Here is a 21,333-nt window from a genome sequence, read left to right on the forward strand (position 1 = left end):
CTACTCAACTAAATTCAACCAAACTTCAACTGAATGATCTGTAGGGTGTATAAAATAAAGTTTGTGCTTTATTTTTTATTTCGTCAAAAAACATGGCCGTCATGGCTAAAAATAGATCACAGGGTAAAATGCAGTTTTTGGCTTATATCTCAAAAACTCCAGCATTTAGAGCAAATAAGACAAGATGTTAAAGTATTTATTAGGTCAAGATCTACCTGTCCTGTAATTTTCAGCCGAATTGGGTAACTGGTTTTTCAGGTATAATGCCCCTGAATTGATGATTTTAAAGAAATTTTGCAGTTTTTGGTTATTATCTTGAATACTATTATAGATAAAGATAAACTGTAAACAGCAAAAATGTTAAGCAAAGTAAGATCTACAAATAAGTCAATTTGACCCAAATTGTCAATTGACCCCTTAAGGAGTTATTTCCCTTTAAAGACTTTTTTCACAATTTGTTCATCATGTTGACTTACTTTAAAAAATCTTCTCCTTTGAAACTGCTGTATCAATTTCAGCCAAACTTAGGCTAAATGAGTTTTAGAGTATCTAGTATAAATTTTATATTTCATTTCCTTGTATGTCAAGAAACATGCTCATATGGCTAAAATAGAACATAGGAGAAAATGATTTTTTTTTGCTTTTGAAGAAAATAGGACGATTCAAAGAACATTTAAATAAATTGAAAAGCCAAAATAATCATTGATGAGAGATTTAACCAAAAAAATTCAGGTGAGCGATTCAGGCTCTTGAGAGCCTCTTGTTTATTATAGTACATAATTTAAGCTTAAATTAATAAATAATCTTTATTTCAGTCAAGGGTAGTACATCAACAGACTGGAGAAAGGAATTTTCACTCATTTTATCAGGTAAGATCTAGAAACTAATTAAGTGACCAGTCATCCATCTGACAGTTCTTATAAGCTCTCTCACACTAAAAATTCTTGTCAGACTTGTATGAAATTAGTATGAATGGTTTGTATCAGCAATGTCTAGGATCAGTTTAAAAAAGTGTTCTGATTATATAAATCATATGGAAAATTGTAATTGCTCTCAAGCTTGCATTTCTCGTCATAATTCTATGAAATTTATATCAAAGATTTATACAGGTAATTTATTGGACAAGTTTGAAAATTTATGCTTATCATTTATTTTTAAAGAATTATGTCTATTAGAGAATGTGATTTATATTGAAAATTGTATTGTCATATTTACCTGCTCACCTTTTGTCTGATTAAGGTAAGGTTTTATATTTGCAAAGTCGTGGACAATTTCTACAGTCAGCTATTATTGCAGGAGTATGTGCCTCTCCTATATATAAATTGTATGTAAAATTGCATCATAAGCAATTTGGTGCCAACATTTCATGAAAAGTTTAAAGGAACCTTGAAAAAAATAATTGGGAGTAATTGCCCTTGGATAAATAAAATATGTACATAGGCAAGCCCACAATTAAATGCAGTTCTTCTTTTACTGTATCTAATCAATTATAAAACAAGGCTGTTGAACCAAATAGGTGGATTTTCTTGAAACAACACAACATATAACACGAGTTTAACCATCAACAGTAGAATTTTGTTAAAGACCGAATAAATAATCAAATTCCTTCAATGAAGAACAGATAGTGTTGCTGCATTGCAAAGATGTGGTTGCCAAATGTTTCAAAGGAGATTCTATACATAGAAGCTATTTGCTGGTATGCCAATAATAAAATAATATTCTGGGACACATTTTAAGCAGATTCTGAAGTAGAAAAATGCACAGACATCTGAAGATTTAAATAAATATTATGTTTGATTTTATGTTTTCATATTTTATTATTTCAGCTTATTTTTGGTGCCAATGACCAGAAGTTAGCTGAACTTAAATTAACAAGAGATCCAAAAAAATATTTCTACATTAACCAAGGTGGTGAACCAAAGGTAAGTTTCTCCATCCGTCCATCTGTCAAGCTTCAGGTTAAAGTTTTTTGGTCACAGTAGTTTTTAATGAAGTTTAAGTCCTATCAACTTGAAATTTAGTACACATGCATGTTCCTTATGACATAATCTTTCTATTTATAATGCCAAATTAAAGTCTTGAACCAAATTTTACTATCCACTGAAAATAGAAAATGATGTGGCATCTGTGTAGTTTGGACACATTCTTGTTTTGCAAAATTTATCAAAGAGGGTATTACACATCTATTAGAGAATGGAAGTCATGTAAGTCATCTGAAATTTTTTTTCTAGTTTAATTCATTCAATTCTAATGTACAGAAAAGTTCCTCAATCAAATAAACACTTTAAATGAATATCGTTTGTAAATTTTAGTGCTATAGAGCAATGTTATAACGGAGATGTAAAATTAATGTTAGAATTCTATACATTTCAGTGTGCTACAATAAATGACCGTGAAGATTATAGATCTGTCATGAATGCTATGAAGACCATGGGCTTTGGATTCGATCAGGCTGAAGCTCTGTGGAAAGTATTATCTGCTGTGTTAAATCTAGTAAGATATATGTTAATGATTATGGAAATAACTTATTTGAATAGAGGTTTGGCACCATTAACATTTAGGTTCTGAATGTGGTAAACGTTTGCTTTAAACATCAATAACTTTGTCAACCTTCAAGGAATTTTCCTGATTTACCAATAAAAGGACATTTTTATTAATCAACACTAAGATGCAGTCTTGGGTTCAATCTTTTTATAGACATTAATAACTTTGGTAATATTTGATCATGAAGTTTTATAAAACTCTCGAAGAAGCTTAATTTTGCATCAATTAAGTCTTGGAAAAAAAATGTACATTGATTACTTTGGTTAATCTCCTTGGAATGTTAACAAACTTGGAAGATTCTTTAGGATAAAAGAAATAGCATTTTAAGACAAAAACTGTTGGGTTTGTTATTTTACTGATAGATGAACAAAGTTTTAAGCATTCACCATTAAATGTTTACACTGACAGCTGCAATCCCAGATGACACAAATGGTTTTGTTGAACCTATTAAAAAAGTTCTTGTCATAAAAGCAAATTGTATTAACGCTACCAGTCACAAATACATGTATCAGTCTTAACTAAATGATCCAACTTAATAACTAATAATATACAATTGTTACTTTTAGGGAAATACAAGTTATGAAGCTGTAGATGATCATGATATGGCTGGAGTTAGTGATAGAAAATTGTTAGGTAATATTGCTCATCTTTTATCTGTGACACCAGATGAGTTAGAGAAGGCTCTTTGTTCTCGTGTGATAGCGGCTGGAGGACAGGTGGTAGAGAAAGGTTTAACTGTTTCAGAAGCTATGTATGCTAGAGATGCTTATGCTAAGGTAGGTTGGCATTTGTAGTTCTGCTAAGATTTATTGTCGAAAATTGTCCAGTTTTATTAGATTATTCATATTATTTTATACACAGAATAAATTGAATGCAAGATGCATTAACATGGTTAATAAACGAAAAGTAATTAAATGTTAAATAGGAAAGTAGATTATTTAAGAACAAATTTGAAATAAATTCGTCAATTTTGTTAAAAAAAATTATCTGAGAGTAATATGTTGAAAAAATTTATAAATATTAGAATGAGCACCATGAGGGACAGTTGATATATTCACTTTTGAAGATAAGGCTAATGTTACTTGTAGGCAACCTATGACAGAATGTTTTCATGGATCGTACAGAGAATTAATGAAGCCATAGATCCAAAAGCTAGTGGTATGAGACTGATTGGTAAAAACACTGTTATTGGAGTATTAGATATCTATGGATTTGAAATTTTTGACAACAACAGGTAAGTTCTAAAATTTTGCTTTAGGAGTATATGAATACCATTACAAGAGTTATGTGATGTAATTTTCTCCTAATTGATAAGCCACACCAATCATAATGGGTTTAGCAGCTTATTTTTTGTTTTGAAAATTACAAAATGAGGTTTCCTATTCTTCTTATTTCTATTTCAATATGAACAAATGGAGTGTAAAAAATTGTGTTGTGTCTTCAGAGCAGTTTATTCAAGTATCAATGTTATTAGTTTTGATAATTTGCTAGATAGTTTGTTTTCTATGTTTAGTAAGAGTGCCAAGTATGTTTGACAACTGTAATGATATTTCAATTTTAGTGCTAGAAATGGCATTTTCTGCCTCAAAGGGAGATAATTTGGAGCTTTTTCAATGATATCTTCATTTTAAAAGTCACCTGGGGCCAACATGAATTGATTTTTTGGAATGATTTTTGTACCATATGATAAAGTAAAAACTATTAAAGGTAATAAATAAAAATTTTAATGAAAAATTAAAGTTTATTTTTTTTCTGAAAATCTTTTACCCGCAAGCCTCCTTAGCCAAAGCAGTATAAGTAAAAGTTCATCAACATATAACAATTTAAAACTGAATGTTTAAACAGGATATGGAACTTAAGCTTTTGTCCTCATCCAAGATTTCCTGCATAAAAAAATTTGGTGAATATTTCTTCAGCTGATATGGTATTCTTGATATTCTTTTTATTATTATCTTTTTAGCTTTGAACAATTCTGTATCAACTACTGCAATGAGAAATTACAACAATTGTTTATAGAACTTGTCCTTAAACAAGAACAGGAGGAATATTTAAGAGAAGGGATTGCGTGGGTTAATATAGAATATTTCAACAACAAAATCATCTGTGATTTAGTAGAACAAGCACATAAAGGTGTATTAGCAATACTGGATGAGGCTTGTCTCAGTGTAGGGAAAGTCACTGATGAGGTATGCATATTAAATAACAAAACTGAAAATTGCTTGTCAGAATATATAGACATGTCAGTCTTTCACTCACTTTAAAAAAGGATCAGTGCTTTAATTGCTGTTCTTTCACTTAAAATTTTTAAAGTGCATTTTCTCACGAAAAAATTGGAGGTTATATTTGATTCTGAGGAATTGCTGTTGTGTTGTTCAGGAGTTTATAACCCTTGGTTGCCCTAATAAAACCTGGTTTTCTGTCAAGATTAACATAATAACACCTTGTGAATAAAACTCCTAAGACCTTTAAGTTTTTATAGAAAGCTTTCATATTTGGTTTGATTGTTTGTCATTATGTGTAGTTGATCTACTGTACACCATAATTTTGATTTGACAATTCCTGCTGAAGATATGTACCTTTGGCTATGCTTGGCTTATTACAGCATACTCACCACATGTAAATGCTACTCTCAACGAACCATAATATAAAATGTAATCTGTATGGCTTTAATACAGCAGTCTATTGTTCATACCATTGAAGACATATTGGTTGTTGATATTTCATGAAGAGATTATGTTTAATTAAGTTTTATGACATTTGTATGTTCAATTTTGTGGTAGCTATTATGTTAAGTTTTATGACATATGTTTAATTTTTGATATTCATTGTATGAACATTTACTAAATGTTGATTTTTCTTTTCAGATGTTTCTGACAGCCATGTCACAGAAACTTGCCAAACATGAACATTTTACATGTAGAGCTGTAAGTCTTACAGAAACACTTTTAGAGATATGAATTATTATATGGGAAAAATTATATTTCTCTTAATTGAAATTGCCACTATTTACTGTTATTTAAACAAAATTATTTATTAATTCTAGGTTGCACTCAATATATTATACTTTTTAAATGGAGAGAAAGCAAATCAAAATTGTCATAAATTTCTTGTTGTTCATCATGAATATTCTTACTTTTTAAAATAAACTTCTTTCCAACTTCACCAAAAAAAAATCAAAACATTATGTAAGGGTCCTGGGTGGCCGAGTTAATTTAATTTAATTTAAACATATTTATTTAGAGTGGATTGGGAAACAAGTTTTGCAACTTATATTAATCCCTTTCCACTTTGCAGGTGCGAGTGCTGCCTTGTAGTGGCATTAGCCTACTCTTTTTCGAAATCTACAAGGGTGTCTTTAACGTGCAAGAGATATGGCTCTCTCTTAACACGGGTCGGCCATTTATCGTCCCCTTCCGACGGACTATCATCGTTTCCTTAAGACCATACTCGCAAATGGTGTCAAGGGAGAGCCGAAAATTGAGTTCCTGAAATTTTCATCCCAAACGGGAATCGAACCAGGAACCTTTGTGTTAGTAGTCCGATGCACTAACCACTACACCACGGCTCTCTCAAGATGTGGCCGAGTGGTGGAATAAGTTACTACTGTAATCACTAGCTATAGCCAGTCAACAATGAGTTTGTGAGTTCGAACCCTCCACCTCAATCTTAAATGAGAAGAATTATTAATTTTCCTATCAAAAGGTTGGTTTTCCCTTGGCACTCCAGCTCCCTTCACAAATAAAAACTGGCAGCCCAGAAATAGACCAAAAGCAGTGCTTAAGAGTGGTGTTAAAACACAGAAAATAAATATCAAATCAAAACCTTATATGTCTACTTGTAGCTCCAACCAACTGACAAGACTTTAGAACACAAGAGAGATTTCAGAATTAAACATTACGCTGGGGATGTCATTTACTCAGTAGAAAGTTTTATAGATAAGAATAAAGATACTTTGTTCCAGGATTGGAAACGACTTCTGTATAATAGGTAGGTTCACATTATTTGGTCTGTTCTAAAATCTGGAATAACACTTAAATCCATTAGTTTGACTATCTCTACTATGCAGTCAGTTATAGGCTCTTTGAACATTGTCCTAATCACCACTAATATAGAGTTCATTTTCAATAGTTTTAAATACATAACTAATTGTTTATAGCCATCTAGTTATTAACATTTATTGTCCTACATCCTGTCAATCCCTTTATTATATGGATCCAAAGATCAAGATACCTTTTCTAGATATATAGTTAAAAATATATCGCTTTCCATATGCAAAACTCAAATTTTTTTTTAAAATACCCATTATAAGCATAATTTCATGAGCTATTTACAGGAAAACAATGCATACATTTCTAAAAACCAAAATTATGTCTCGATATTTCTTCAAATTATAAAAAAGAAAATGGTATGATTGCCAATGAGACAAATCTCCACAAGAGACCAAAAGACACAGAAATTAACAACTATAGGTCACTGACAGCCATCAAAATAACTTTTGATTCAATATTCAAGTGTAATTTTTGGGGTGAAGAATTATTTTAAACTTTGCATTTTATATAGTAAAGAACAGGTTCTTAAAGAAATGTTCCCAGAGGGTAAACAGCACATCACTGAGACCACAAAGAGACCAATAACAGCAGGAACAAGCTTCAAAAACTCTATCATAGCATTAGTAGATATCTTAGCTTGTAAGGTTAGTGTATAGGTATTAGTTTAGATAAATATTTTCATAATTCAATGTAGATATCATTTTTGGTAGATTTTTTCCTAAATGGATAAAATTGTTTTTTTCCTTTCATTTGTTTTTCTATCCAGTAATTGTTGAGTATTTATAATTTGCATACATCCAGGTGACAATATAGAAGTCATGTATATGATTTCAAAATCTATAATGATGATACAAAAAAAGAATGAATAAATTTTAGAAAATTTGTAAAGAAAGGCAGTGAGTTAACTAATTTTGAATAAGAAATATTAACCTTTTTGACAAAATATTTTAATATCATTTCAGTGAGGTTTACAAATTTATTTTTGTTTTAGTGCAAATGATAGTATGAAATACAATCTTGTAATATTTTAAAAGGTTTCCTAGATAAAATGTAAGTCTGAGGCCAATGCCACCATGCTAATGATATATCCAACCTACTGCCAAGCATAACCCATTTGCTTGCTTTTTTTTGCCAAAACAAAATTACCTCTGATGTAATAAGTTGGTGATATGCACAACTAACTTGATTTGAATATTTGTAATGTACAAACATCAGGATACTGTTTCATCCTAGTTAAGTATTGTAAAATTGTTTATGATTTATAACAAAGAAATGATTTCAATGAACATTCAAAGAAATTTTGTTATTAATTCTACACAAGGTCATTTTTCAACTGTTTATTAATACAGTTCAACAGGTCAAAATCATAAATAGCAGATTTTTTATATAATTTATTCAAAAATATTATATAACAAATAATTTTATTTAAGGAGCCACATTATGTGAGATGTGTAAAACCAAATGACCTTAAATCACCAAGTGTCTTTGATCAGCAGCGTGTCAAACATCAAGTTCTGTACCTCGGATTATTAGAAAATGTGCGTGTCAGACGAGCTGGATTTGCCTACAGAGCTCCTTACTCTAGATTTTTGCAAAGGTAAGTGGTACTAAGGCGTTATTTAGAAATATATTCCAAAATTAATGTAAACATTACAATTTTCCCCTGTATATAAAACTGATCTGAAAAATCTCATTTTGAATTATGTTCGAGTATATCAAAAATTAAAAGGAATTATCTGTTCAAAGATCTGTGAATATGGAAACAAATGTGTTCACTTATTATTGGGTATCACTGATAACAGATAGATATGTGAGAAATTTGTTTCCCCTGAAAAATAATAAATCCACAGAATATGATTATCCAAAAAGTGAAGAATCTCTTCCTTTAAAATATAATTTTCATAGTTACTTCACTATTTTAGATACAAGTGCCTGACAAGTCATACATGGCCAACTTTCCGAGGAAATGAAATAGATGGAGTTAAAACTATTATCAGAACATTGAATTATGAAAATGATGTAGCTTATGGAAAATCCAAAGTTTTTATTAGATCACCGCAGACCTTGTTTCAGTTAGAGGAGGCCAGAGATAAGATGTTACCAGGGATCATAGTTTTCTTACAAAAGGTAAAAATAGGTTTATTATTACTTACTAAATCCATCATCGCCTTTACAAACAAATAAGTTAGGATCCTTCTTGAAAAAGTCATTAGAACTGAGGGCAGGGGACTCTTAACAACTTGTTTGTTGTTATAAATTTTAATGCTGTTCATATTTTGTGTGTTTAATATGTATGTATATATGTTTATTGTGTTGATTGTATTAATATATGTTGGTCACAAACTGTAAAGTTTATATGATAATAAAATATTTCATTTGATTTTTGATTTGATTATTTAATTAAAGTATATAAAATATGTATCAAATTTCAGCACTGTAAACAGCACATAATAAGTTTAATGTATATGGACTCTCAAACAAAACAAAAAAATCTTGTTGAACATAAGGAACAGATATATATCAAAATTTTAGCACTGCAAACAGAAGTATAAGAACTCTCAAACAAAAACAAAAAACATTTTTTTTCAGAAAGTATTATCAAAGATATGAAGTTTTTTAATTATATTTCAAACGTGACGAAATGTGACTAAAATATCTACATACATTAGTTAGTTTAAACATATTTCTTCTTTGCATTCTTCTTACTAAAAATAGTAAATAGAAGATAAAATTAAGTGCCAGTCTTCGTAAGAATCAGGCAATTTAGGTAAAAATCAAAACATGATCAGAAAAAAACCACTGAGCTAATCATGCTATTTATTACTAACCATCATCCTGAGTTAAAAATTATTAGTCTTTCGCTTGTGTGTGTCTGGTAATATCAAATAAGTCGGTTAGAAAATTGGTTAGAATGATAGCAAATTACAGAGTTATCTCCCCTTATTTGTTAATTTCTAGTGCATTTCAACCAAATTGTATCTTCTATTACCAGAACATAAAATGGAAATGGATGTTATTTTTGTGCATAACTACATATTATGAACTGAAATCTATGTCATATTGGGTGGGTTTTTTTTGGTCATGTTTTCACCACTGCCTGATTCTTAGGCAGACTGGCACTTAAATATTAAATACATATAGGTATCACCATTTCTTCAAGTTTGATACAATATACATTTTGTAACTCCACTAAAGACAGTTGCATGTGAAGAAATAAAGTGTTGTATCATATTCGTTGAGAATCTGTTTCTAAAATGTTTTTTTTTTTAGAGTATAGGTAAATAAAGTTCATCTTTTTCAATGACTGCTAATAGATTGTTCCGTCTGTATACCATGATCACACGTGGACGTCTATCTTTGTGACATAAAAAAATAAAAACTGAGATGAAACAAAATACAGATCAATTATAAAAAAATAGTTTACCAGTCATGGAAAGTATAAATCAGCTAATAAATACCAAAAATATTTATATTACTTTTGACCAATTTAATTAACTTGTACAAAATCATTATTTGAGGTTGGTTATATTTTATATTTGTTATGCTGTGAATTAGCTTTAGACAGAGTTATGCAAGCTTCATTAATCCCCTAATTCATTGTCTTGCACTTTGTTTTTTCTATTATAGATGTGGAGAGGAGGTCTTGCAAGACGAAGAGCCAAATTTATGAAAGCTATATATTTGATCATGAATAAATTTAGGAAATACAAATTGAGACAGTACATTTTAAGTTTGGTTGAAAAGTTCAGGTTTGTATATAGAGTTATAGATAGTTGTGACATTCTTGTTAAAAAAAAATTAAGAATGGTTTTCCTCAATTTACAGGATTGTAAATGTCTAGGTATCTTAAACATTTTTTCAAGATATCTAAATATGATATGAACTTGTACATGTATTGTATATTTTCTAAAAAAAAAATATGCTGATGTGGCATAAAGCAAATATCAAATAAGTAATCAACCTATATATTTTTTTTTAATAAGGAGGTTCTATAAGAACCATTTATTGTTCCATGAAATTGACATAATAATGACAACTCATCAATCCTTTCAAAATTCTGCTTGTGTAACAAATAATTGAATAGCATAATATAACATTAACACTTTTGTACAGAAATATCAGTTCTCACTGCAACACAAACATGTTGAAATTAACTAAAATGACCATTTACACCTTACACAGTTTATTAAAACAAAAACATAATTGAAATGTGCTGCCCATGAAAAACAAATCAAAGTAACCATTACTTCCAAGCATAAGATACCTTAAAATGATTTTATTTTTAGAAATGTGAAAAGAATGAAAGATTTTGGGAAGAGTGTTGTGTGGCCACACCCACCAAGTGTACTGGAAGGAATGGTCAAAATGTTACAAGTAGTTCACCACAGGTATACCTTTAACTGTATTTTGATGGTTTGTTGTTAAACACCAAATATCAATCAAAAATGGGTACAGTCCTAACATGAAACAGACTGTTAACATAGCAGGGTTAAAAAAAAGTTTTATAGATTCTCTCACCGTCCCCATTTAGTTGTGGTTACAACATTATTACACAGAAGTGAAACATAGTGATCCTACAGTGTGCTTTTGTTGATGGTGTCAATATTCATTTTCAGTCTGTGGTGACATTTATATTAGACACCAATAGCTTTGTCAAACCTTTTTGAAATTTTATGAATCTTTTTATGATCAGAAGACAGTATCAAGACCAAAGTAAGGATTTTTTTGTGTTTTTTTTCCTTTATTTTTACACACTTTACAGATAAATGTACTTAGTTTCTGGCAGTCAACATTTCACTTTTTCTCTGCTAGCAGCAATCACATGCAAGATACAGGGTTCCCAGGAACTGTTTACTGATTTTTATTTTAATTAAGTAAAAGAACAAGTTTCTGTGAAAAAAAAACCCAAATAAAATCAATGTAAATAAAAAATTTAAAAAAGTCTCAAACATAAAGATGTGATCTATAAAAACTAACATTGATTTTAGATGGCGAGCAAACATGATCCTTAAAGGACATCCAAAGTCAGAATGGCCAGAACTACGATTAAAAACAGTTGCACAAGATTTATTGAAAGGTCAGAGACCAGAGTGGGGTTACAGACGAAAATGGGAAGGCAATTACCTTGCCCAAGTAAGTTTTTATGTTAGATTATAACTTATCCTTGCTTTATTTTTGATGTTTTATGTTGTTAATGCATGCTGGTCTGAGATGCACTTTATAAAATCATATTAGAGAAAATAAAATTGTATTATGAAAAATAGCTATAAATAAATGAAAAAATACCTGGAAACAGCTAATGAAATAATAAAAATGTTTAGATTTTTTTCCTAAAGAACATTGTTTTTGGTGACCTTTGATTTATAAGACTTTTAAATGGAGATTATGAAATACTTCTTATGATCATTAGTTTGTCTTTCAACTGAAATCATCCTATGAAGACTTGTGCATAGATTTAAATTTTTTAGCATTTTTGTATAAACAGGAGTACATTTATTTATATATGATCATGTCCTGTTAGGTCTTCTGATGGGGACCTTTGCTGTCTACAGTCATTGTCTGCAGTGTCACACTTTATGTAAATCTGCTGCTCTTTTAAAACAGTTCAACAAATTTCAACAAAATTCTTCTATAGAACATTAACTTGGGGGTTTCCATACTCAAACATGGACTAAAAGTAACCTATCAGATTGTTATTCCACAACTTTTCTAAAAGGGCTTAAAAGAAATCAACCAGAAAACAGGACATGAAGTTGTGCAACTGATATTTAAAATTTAGCAATTGATCTTGGTTTATTTTGGGTTTTCCATACCGAAACATTAATGGCCAGTTCTGCTTAAATGAAGATAGCAGGTCCAATCATCTTAGCCATCTTACTAGAGTGGGGTGCTCATTTTCGCCTTATCTTTCCATGTTTTCTTCAGTTTATGTTCAGGTCTTTATGTTTTTGAAGTATACTGATATTTGTATACGAAGATAATTTCAAATGCAAAATATTCTTAGCTTGAAAATGTGTTTGTTTTGAGTAAAATCATCTGAAAAGTTGGAATAAAGAGTGTTTGAAATTTCTTAATTTTTTGCCAACAGGGGACACATATTCGCCGTTTTAAAATATCTATTTAAAACCAAATAACTGCAGCTTTAAATAATATTTATCAATTAAATTTCATTATAGAAGAATAGCAGACATTTGAAAGGTGTAAAAAAACTGACATTTAGGGAAATCAGTCAAAGAATTACTAAGGAATGCTTCTCTGAAATCGTTTTTGTCATTCAGGAAATTGGCTGAAAATCGTTGTCCATTTTTTCGGTCCTTTGCCGTAAGTGCCGAAATTTAGTCTCATTTTCAAAAATAATCATATTTGTTACAAAAATGTAATTTAACGGCATATGTCTTCTATTGCAACCATCCTTTGAAGTGTTTACACCTCAAAATCATAAAATGGCGAAATTGTGTCCAAGGCGAATATGAGCGCCCCACTCTAATACACCTTATCGCTATTCCCGGCTGACCCTGCCGCTTGAACTTTTGACGCATACAACAATCACTTTTTCATTGTGGTGTCAGCTATTTTGTTTTATGACGTCATAATTTTACGGGAACCTGTGTGATATCCAGTAATGGCGGACAAATAGCGATAAGGTGTATTAGTTCCAAATTTTTGCATTAGATTAGGAAAACAACTTCTTCCACAGAAATTGTGGTCTGTGAATTTCCCAACTAGAACTTAAAATATTTTAGAAAGAAACGGTAGACACTACTAGAAGAAGATTTTCAGAAGAAAATTTTGAAATAGGCTTTTATGCACCACTTCAGTCTTTTTAATGTAAGCTTGTTTACAAATGATTTTAAGAAATAATTTAATGATTTTAAACAGGAATCAGCTGATGTAAAGGTATATTAGATTATTGCATGTTGATTTGTAGGTTTCAGTGGAAAAGTAGTGTTTTATTTAAAATTTTAGAAATCTGAAGGTATTATGAAATTTGCTCATATTTCCACTGAAACCTTACGCTGCGCACAATTATGATAGTTATATGATTTATAAAATTGCTAGACATATAAAAAGGCATATTATTTTTGATAAAATGTCAAATATTTACCATTAGTAAACATGGGTCAAAAGAAGTATTATGATTTATAGCTGCCAGAATATAATTTTTAGAGTTTTGATTTTGAAGTAAAAATGCAGAAAAGATATGTTAGTAGTTCAGATATAAGAACACAGCAACATCTCTTAAAAAAGAGGTCATATTCTATAACTTACTGGGAAACTTCTATTATTTATTTCATTATTTAAAAAAAAAACTGAAATATTGATAAAAATGAGATGTAGGTTTCAGGATGAAAAAACTGTTTTAATTAAATAATAACTATACATTTGGAGAAACATATGTACAATTGATTTAATATTTCCTGTACGCCAGAAAATTTGTTGTACAATATCATGATTAACAATCAAAATACAAACTAATTTGAAATTGTTTGCTTCTTCTTTGTCAGCGAGTTTCAACACAAATCTTCTAATTCTGTCCTTCTTTAGCACTTGTTAGGCTTGCTGTGTGGCACACATAAAAATGACCAAGTTTATAAAATTAAGTTGTATGTTAGTAATTAAGATTGAGAATAAATATTTGAGGTTTTCTATGTCAATCAAATGCAGACTATTCAATTCATTACAAGTATATCAGTTTATTATGAAATAAAGAATTTATTAATTTCAAAATATTTTAATGCATGTCATTTTGCAAATTCAGCTAAAATGCAACTTATATTCTAGCTTTAGTTTTATATTAATAATGAGGGGATATTTATGTTCCGGACCATATGAGTATCTGGACCATACACGTATGGTCATGACCATATGGGTATATACTCATATGGTCTGACCATATGCGTATGGTCGGGGTAATCAACACGTATACTTTTAAACTCCTCATTAGGTGTGACCCTTCTGGTTGTTACGTCACTAAAATGTCATTTTATTATATATTAAAAAAACTTTAAAAAAACCAGTTTCACACAGTTAATATTACTTACTATTTGTAAGTATAATTATAAGATGTCAAAATCAAATGAACATATTGTAAAAAGGAATTTTATTGTTTAAAGTAGACGACATCACCGGCAAGGATCATGATATTTTTTAAAGATCATGATATTTATTAAAAAGTAAAATATTAAAAGTGTACGTACTATGTTTCCTTATTTTTTTCTTTCTATTCTTTATTTGTATACTTCTATTTTAATCTTTATAATAAGACCGGTAAAATAGCATTTAAGAGCCATGAAATGGCTGCCGCCTTTTTTAGCTCACCTGGCCCGAAGGGCCAAGTGAGCTTTTCTCATCACTTGGCGTCCGGCGTCCGGCGTCCGTCGTCGTCCGTCGTCGTCCGTCGTCCGTCGTCGTCGTCGTCCGTCGTCGTTAACTTTTACAAAAATCTTCTCCTCTGAAACTACTGGGCCAAATCAAACCAAACTTGGCCACAATCATCATTGGGGTATCTAGTTTAAAAAATGTGTGGCGTGACCCGGTCAACCAACCAAGATGGCCGCCATGGCTAAAAATAGAACATAGGGGTAAAATGCAGTTTTTGGCTTATAACTCAAAAACCAAAGCATTTAGAGCAAATCTGACATGGGGTAAAAATGTTTATCAGGTCAAGATCTATCTGCCCTGAAATTTTCAGATGAATCGGTCAATCGGTTGTTGGGTTGCTGCCCCTGAATTGGTAATTTTGAAGAAATTTTGCTGTTTTTGGTTATTATCTTGAATATTATTATAGTTAGAGATAAACTGTAAACAGCAACAATGTTCAGCAAAGTAAGATCTACAAATAAGTCAACATGACCAAAATGGTCAGTTGACCCGTTTAGGAGTTATTGCCCTTTATAGTCAATTTTTAACCATTTTTTGTTAATTAAAGTAATCTTTTACAAAAATCTTCTCCTCTGAAACTACTTGGCCAAATTAATCCAAACTTGGCCACAATCATCTTTGGGGTATCTAGTTTAAAAAATGTGTGGCGTGACCTGGTCAACCAACCAAGATGGCCGCCATGGCTAAAAATAGAACAAAGGGTAAAATGCAGTTTTTGGCTTATAACTCAAAAACCAAAGCATTTTGAGGAAATCTGACATGGGGTAAAAATGTTTATCAGGTCAAGATCTATCTGCCCTGAAATTTTCAGATGAATCCTTCAATCGGTTGTTGGGTTGCTGCCCCTGAATTGGTAATTTTGAAGAAATTTTGCTGTTTTTAGTTATTATCTTGAATATTATTATAGTTAGAGATAAACTGTAAACAGCAACAATGTTCAGCAAAGTAAGATCTACAAATAAGTCAACATGACCAAAATGGTCAGTTGACCCGTTTAGGAGTTATTGCCCTTTATAGTCAATTTTTAACCATTTTTCGTAAATTAAAGTAATCTTTTACAAAAATCTTCTCCTCTGAAACTACTTGGCCAAATTAATCCAAACTTGGCCACAATCATCTTTGGGGTATCTAGTTTAAAAAATGTGTGGCGTGACCCGGTCAACTAACCAAGATGGCCGCCACCGCTAAAAATAGAACATAGGGGTAAAATGCAGTTTTTGGCTTATAACTCAAAAACCAAAGCATTTTGAGGAAATCTGACATGGATAAAAATGTTTATCAGGTCAAGAACTATCTGCCCTGAAATTTTCAGATGAATCGGTCAATCGGTTGTTGGGTTGCTGCCCCTGAATTGGTAATTTTGAGGAAATTTTGCTGTTTTTGGTTATTATCTTGAATATTATTATAGATAGAGATAAATTGTAAACAGCAATAATATTCAGCAAAGTAAGATCTACAAATAAGTCAACATGACCAAAATGGTCAGTTGACCCCTTTAGGAGTTATTGCCCTTTATAGTCAATCTTTAACCATTTTTCATAAATCTAAGTAATCTTTTACAAAATCTCCACTGAAACTACTAGGCCACAATCATCTTTGGGGTATCTAGTTTGAAAAATGTGTCCGATGACCTGGCCATTAAACCAAGATGGCCGCCACGGCTAAAAATAGAACATAGGGGTAAAATGCAGTTTTTGGCTTATAACTATGAAACCAAAGCATCTAGAGCAAATCTGACAAGAAGTTAAATTGTTAATCAAGTCAATATCTATCTGCCCTGAATTTTTCAGATGAATTGGACAACTGGTTGTTGGGTTGCTGCCCTCCAATTGGTAATTTTTAAAGAAAATTTGCCGTTTTTGGTTATCTTGAATACTATTATAGATAGCGATAAACTGTAAACAGCAATAATGTTCAGCAAAGTAAGATCTACAAATAAGTCAACATGACCTAAATGGTCAATTGACCCCTTAAGGAGTTATTGCCCTTTATAGTCAATTTTTAACAATTTTCATTAATTTGGTAAATTTATGTAAATTTTTACCAAATATAGTTCTCTGTTACTAATGGGCAAAGTTCATGATAGATATAATTGTAAGAAGCAAAATCGTTCAGTAAAGTAAGAACTTCAAACACATCACCATCACCAAAATACAATTTTGTCATGAATCCATTTGTGTCCTTTGTTTAATATGCACATAGACCAAGGTGAGCGACACAGGCTCTTTAGAGCCTCTAGTTTAATTTGATTTGTGATATTCATTTTACAATATTGGAGATCTACACGATCTAGAGTCTCTTAAAAACACTGTAGACACATCGGAATTGTCCGAGTCGATATCACTGCACGTAGCCAAAATAAGCAATCCGCGCAGAAAAGCTACATGTATGGTACCGTGTGAATGTCATTCTAAGTATACATAAGCATACACGAATACAATTAGCGATGAAAACTAAGATCAACTGACTGTGCCATTAATATTTAAAGTTTAAGTAGCTTTTGAAATGTAAAATTAATACGTATTATTTCTATTGTATATTTGAAAAAAAATACCTATATGGTCCAAATACTCATATGGTCCGTGCCGTTAATTACAAAACGAGTATAATACTCCTATGGTCTATACGCATATGAGTATACGCATATGGTCATGACCATACGCGTATGGTCCAAATACTCATATGGTCCGGAACATTTATTTAAACATTTGGTAAATATTGGGTTGTATAGGTGTTTGTTTATTGTGTTACAGATATTTTTTATAGATAATTATCATGGTTTTGTCATTTTGTAAAGGAATCTTTGGAGTTATTCCTCTTTGTATATTGTACATGTAATGTATATGTTGTGAACAAATTGTAATGTAATACAATTATGATTTTTACAGTATTTTTGTACAAGTTCTCAGTATTTTGTGAATCTCTTTACATAATAAGATAAAAATAAGCACAGTGTCTTTCGTTAAGCTTATCACAGTTTTATTTCCACAACTATATTCCAGTCTTGCACATAGTACTGACAAAAAGTTTATATAAAAACACTAAAATTAATTTTGTGGACATAGAATTCAATATTAGTCAGAAAATAAAATCTTAACCAATCATGTGTCCTTATTTGTAGTTTAATGGCCCTAGAGGACAGTGCTAAATGATAGGTTTAAGTATAAAAGTTTGTGAGTAAACACAAACTGTCAAAATACTCATAACTTGTACAGAAATTACAACTTATACACAACAAATTATTATAAATATATTTGGAATTTCATCAAATATATGATATGTTTATTTTTATTTATTTTCTGTTAAAAAAAATTCATATACTCTAATTAAAAAGCATACAATTTCCTTTGTTTAATATGCTTAAAGTTAGCCTTATAAAATTCTAAATTATCTTAACAAAATTATGTAAATTCTGACTAATTAATGATACTTTGTTCATATCTGGCAAATAATTGACTGAAAGCCTTATGTAATCAGCTTTCGCATTTCTCCATCCATCTGTCAAACAGTTTCCGATCTTCAATCTAATTCCTTGGATTTCAGTTATAAATTTTGACAGGATTATTCACCACTCCTAGAAAGTGTGCCATGTAAAAGGAAGAAAATTCTACAATGAAAGACAGTCAAACATTTATTTTAAATTAGTCACTCATTTTCATATGTACAAAAATTGTTTCCGCTCTCTTACTTCAAAACCCCTCACAGTTTTTGGAAACCTTGAGGTACAACATGAAATTTCTTATTTCTGTTTGGTAAAAGCTAAATTTAAATAATATACTTATTTACTGAAGACTGGGCCTTCACTACCCTGTGTATTTTTGTTTTTGTTTTATTCATTCATAATAAATGAAATATCTTATTTATTCTAACAAAATAGTTTATTTTAACAAAATAGACGTTTGGCTGTTATTTCCTAAGCTAAATGAGGAATATATTATCATGTTTTTTCCGTGCATGACGAGGGAAGAAAATGAATCAATGATCAGTACATTGATCATACTTAGGCAGCAACCATTTGATTTTCGGGGGGGGGGGGGGGGGGGGGGGCATGTATTTTTTTTTCGGACATAAACTTTCGCGAAAAACAAAATATTTTTTCGAGACAAGTCGAAACAATTTTTTTCTTTCAATTTTAGCATAACATATAGTGGCAGCTGAGGGTGAAACAAAGAATTTTTTTTCTCAGGGTCACGAACAAATTATTTTTTTCTCCAAAAACTGGAAACAAACTTTTTTTTCCAAAAAAATCCATAGCCCCTCCCCCCCGAAAATCTAATGGTTGCTTCCTTACTTATCAGGAGTTAGTTTTTTTTTTGAAATCTATTCCAGAGACTTAAGTTAGAATTGTATTGAATGATCTAATCAATTGACTGTTATTTCAGAGTAAAGATAACAGTAACACCATGGATTTTGTCGTCAAAATGAACCATCTCAAAACGCAAGATAAATTTACCAAAATCATCTTCTCCTGTATGGTTAAAAAGGTAAAGATAGATTTTTAGACATATATTTACCATCACTGTATGGTTAAAAAGGTAAAGATAGATATTAAGACATATATTTACCATCAAATGTACTCCTGTATGGTTAAAAAGGTAAAGATAGATATTAAGACATATATTTACCATCAAATGTACTCCTGTATGGTTAAAAAGGTAAAGATAGATATTAAGACATATATTTACCATCACTGTATGGTTAAAAAGGTAAAGATAGATATTAAGACATATATTTACCATCAAATGTACTCCTGTATGGTTAAAAAGGTAAAGATAGATATTAAGACATATATTTACCATCAAATGCACTCTTGTATGGTTAAAAGGTAAAGATAGATATTAAGACATATATTCACCATCAAATGTACTCCTGTATGGTTAAAAGGTAAAGATAGATATTAAGACATATATTCACCATCAAATGTACTCCTGTATGGTTAAAAAGGTAAAGATAGATATTAAGACATATATTTACCATCAAATGTACTCCTGTATGGTTAAAAAGGTAAAGATAGATATTAAGACATATATTTACCATCAAATGTACTTTTGAAGGAGTTGACTGCCTTATTGACTTTCTGAAACCCATAAATTTTTACGTATAAGAAACATTAGTATTGTTTATACATGTAAAAAAAAAAACGCCATTTAAATTACAAATACATTTACTGTTCTGATAAAGATGATGAACTCATGGATGCAATTAATTAACATACACAGACCACTTGGTATATCTTGATGTTTTCTGCTTTAAGCCAGTATGATTTGCTGAGACTAAGTTTTGTTTTACACACAGAAACCCCTTATATTTGCCTTTGGTTAGTTTGTTTGGAGCAAGTGATTGGTCTATAATGTTCAATTTTATGTTGGTTGCTGTCTCGACTTTAATTGAGATTAGCTCTCTCTGGATTACTCAAAAACAGTTACAAAAAAAATCGACAGTCTCTTACTAAAACTGCAGAAATACTATTCTTACTATGACACTACAGGAAATATATAATATGAGACTACAAGAAAATACAATATGTACTAAATTTGAAGCCTACAAGTATGTGAATAATTTTCAGATTTAGAGTTTTCATTCACATGATAGCATGTTTTGCCATAACATTAACACCCTAAGATCAGTTATGATTTCTCACTGAATTGTATGTTACTTTAATTTCATATATTTTCCAAGCTGTAATGCATTTTTTTTTCATAAAAAAAAAGGAAAATAACTAATGAATGTGTTTTATTAATCTCAATCTTCTTAAAACTCCTAGATCCCATGCATGTGTATAATTGACTGTGTATTGCATATTGCCAACTGCATACGAGTTGATCACAGTGAAGGTTACGAAAGAAGTTTTGGCAACATAGTCTATCAAAGTGTAAATCAACAGAAATAATTCTTACGGACCTGGACCAATCCCAAATCAAGTATTTATAGATATATCATCGATTAAATGTTACTAGTATGAATATTTCCTGCCACAGATTTCTACAGACAGTTGCATCATTTGAATAAAAATAACATTAAAGTTTTACATTATTTATAGATTAATAAGCACAGTAAGCCAGCTGATAGATCCATTGCAGTCACAGACAAGTTCATTTACAAGTTGGATCCAAAGAAGAAATACAAACCCATGAGGAAAGGAATACCAGTATCGGAGGTTTGTAAACTAATATTTATTGACAAACCCATGAGGAAAGGAATACCAGTATCGGAGGTTTGTAAACTAATATTTATTGACAAACCCATGAGGAAAGGAATACCAGTATCGGAGGTTTGTAAACTAATATTTATTGACAAACCCATGAGGAAAGGAATACCAGTATCGGAGGTTTGTAAACTAATATTTATTGACAAACCC

At 30.6% G+C, this 21,333-nt stretch overlaps 1 protein-coding gene across 4 annotated transcripts in view; it reads left to right on the forward strand.

The window, feature by feature from the left end:
• Positions 1–21,333, forward strand: part of LOC134706610 (unconventional myosin-Id-like) — a 46,977-nt gene that overhangs the window by 17,169 nt on the left and 8,475 nt on the right. For 2 of the 4 annotated variants that reach the window (XM_063565703.1, XM_063565705.1), the window contains 17 exons: positions 816–869; positions 1,827–1,922; positions 2,374–2,493; positions 3,111–3,320; positions 3,633–3,778; positions 4,505–4,730; positions 5,409–5,468; positions 6,386–6,531; positions 7,105–7,237; positions 8,024–8,190; positions 8,516–8,720; positions 10,221–10,342; positions 10,880–10,981; positions 11,582–11,726; positions 13,473–13,490; positions 19,358–19,459; positions 21,016–21,132. In XM_063565703.1, the coding sequence (XP_063421773.1) occupies positions 816–869; positions 1,827–1,922; positions 2,374–2,493; positions 3,111–3,320; positions 3,633–3,778; positions 4,505–4,730; positions 5,409–5,468; positions 6,386–6,531; positions 7,105–7,237; positions 8,024–8,190; positions 8,516–8,720; positions 10,221–10,342; positions 10,880–10,981; positions 11,582–11,726; positions 13,473–13,490; positions 19,358–19,459; positions 21,016–21,132 (2,169 nt within the window). The remainder of the gene's footprint in view (positions 1–815; positions 870–1,826; positions 1,923–2,373; positions 2,494–3,110; positions 3,321–3,632; positions 3,779–4,504; positions 4,731–5,408; positions 5,469–6,385; positions 6,532–7,104; positions 7,238–8,023; positions 8,191–8,515; positions 8,721–10,220; positions 10,343–10,879; positions 10,982–11,581; positions 11,727–13,472; positions 13,491–19,357; positions 19,460–21,015; positions 21,133–21,333) is intronic. The other 2 variants (XM_063565704.1, XM_063565706.1) reach the window with 1 other exon arrangement.

This window comes from Mytilus trossulus, chromosome 2 (genome assembly GCF_036588685.1).
Source record: "Mytilus trossulus isolate FHL-02 chromosome 2, PNRI_Mtr1.1.1.hap1, whole genome shotgun sequence".
NCBI classification, from domain to species: domain Eukaryota; kingdom Metazoa; phylum Mollusca; class Bivalvia; order Mytilida; family Mytilidae; genus Mytilus; species Mytilus trossulus.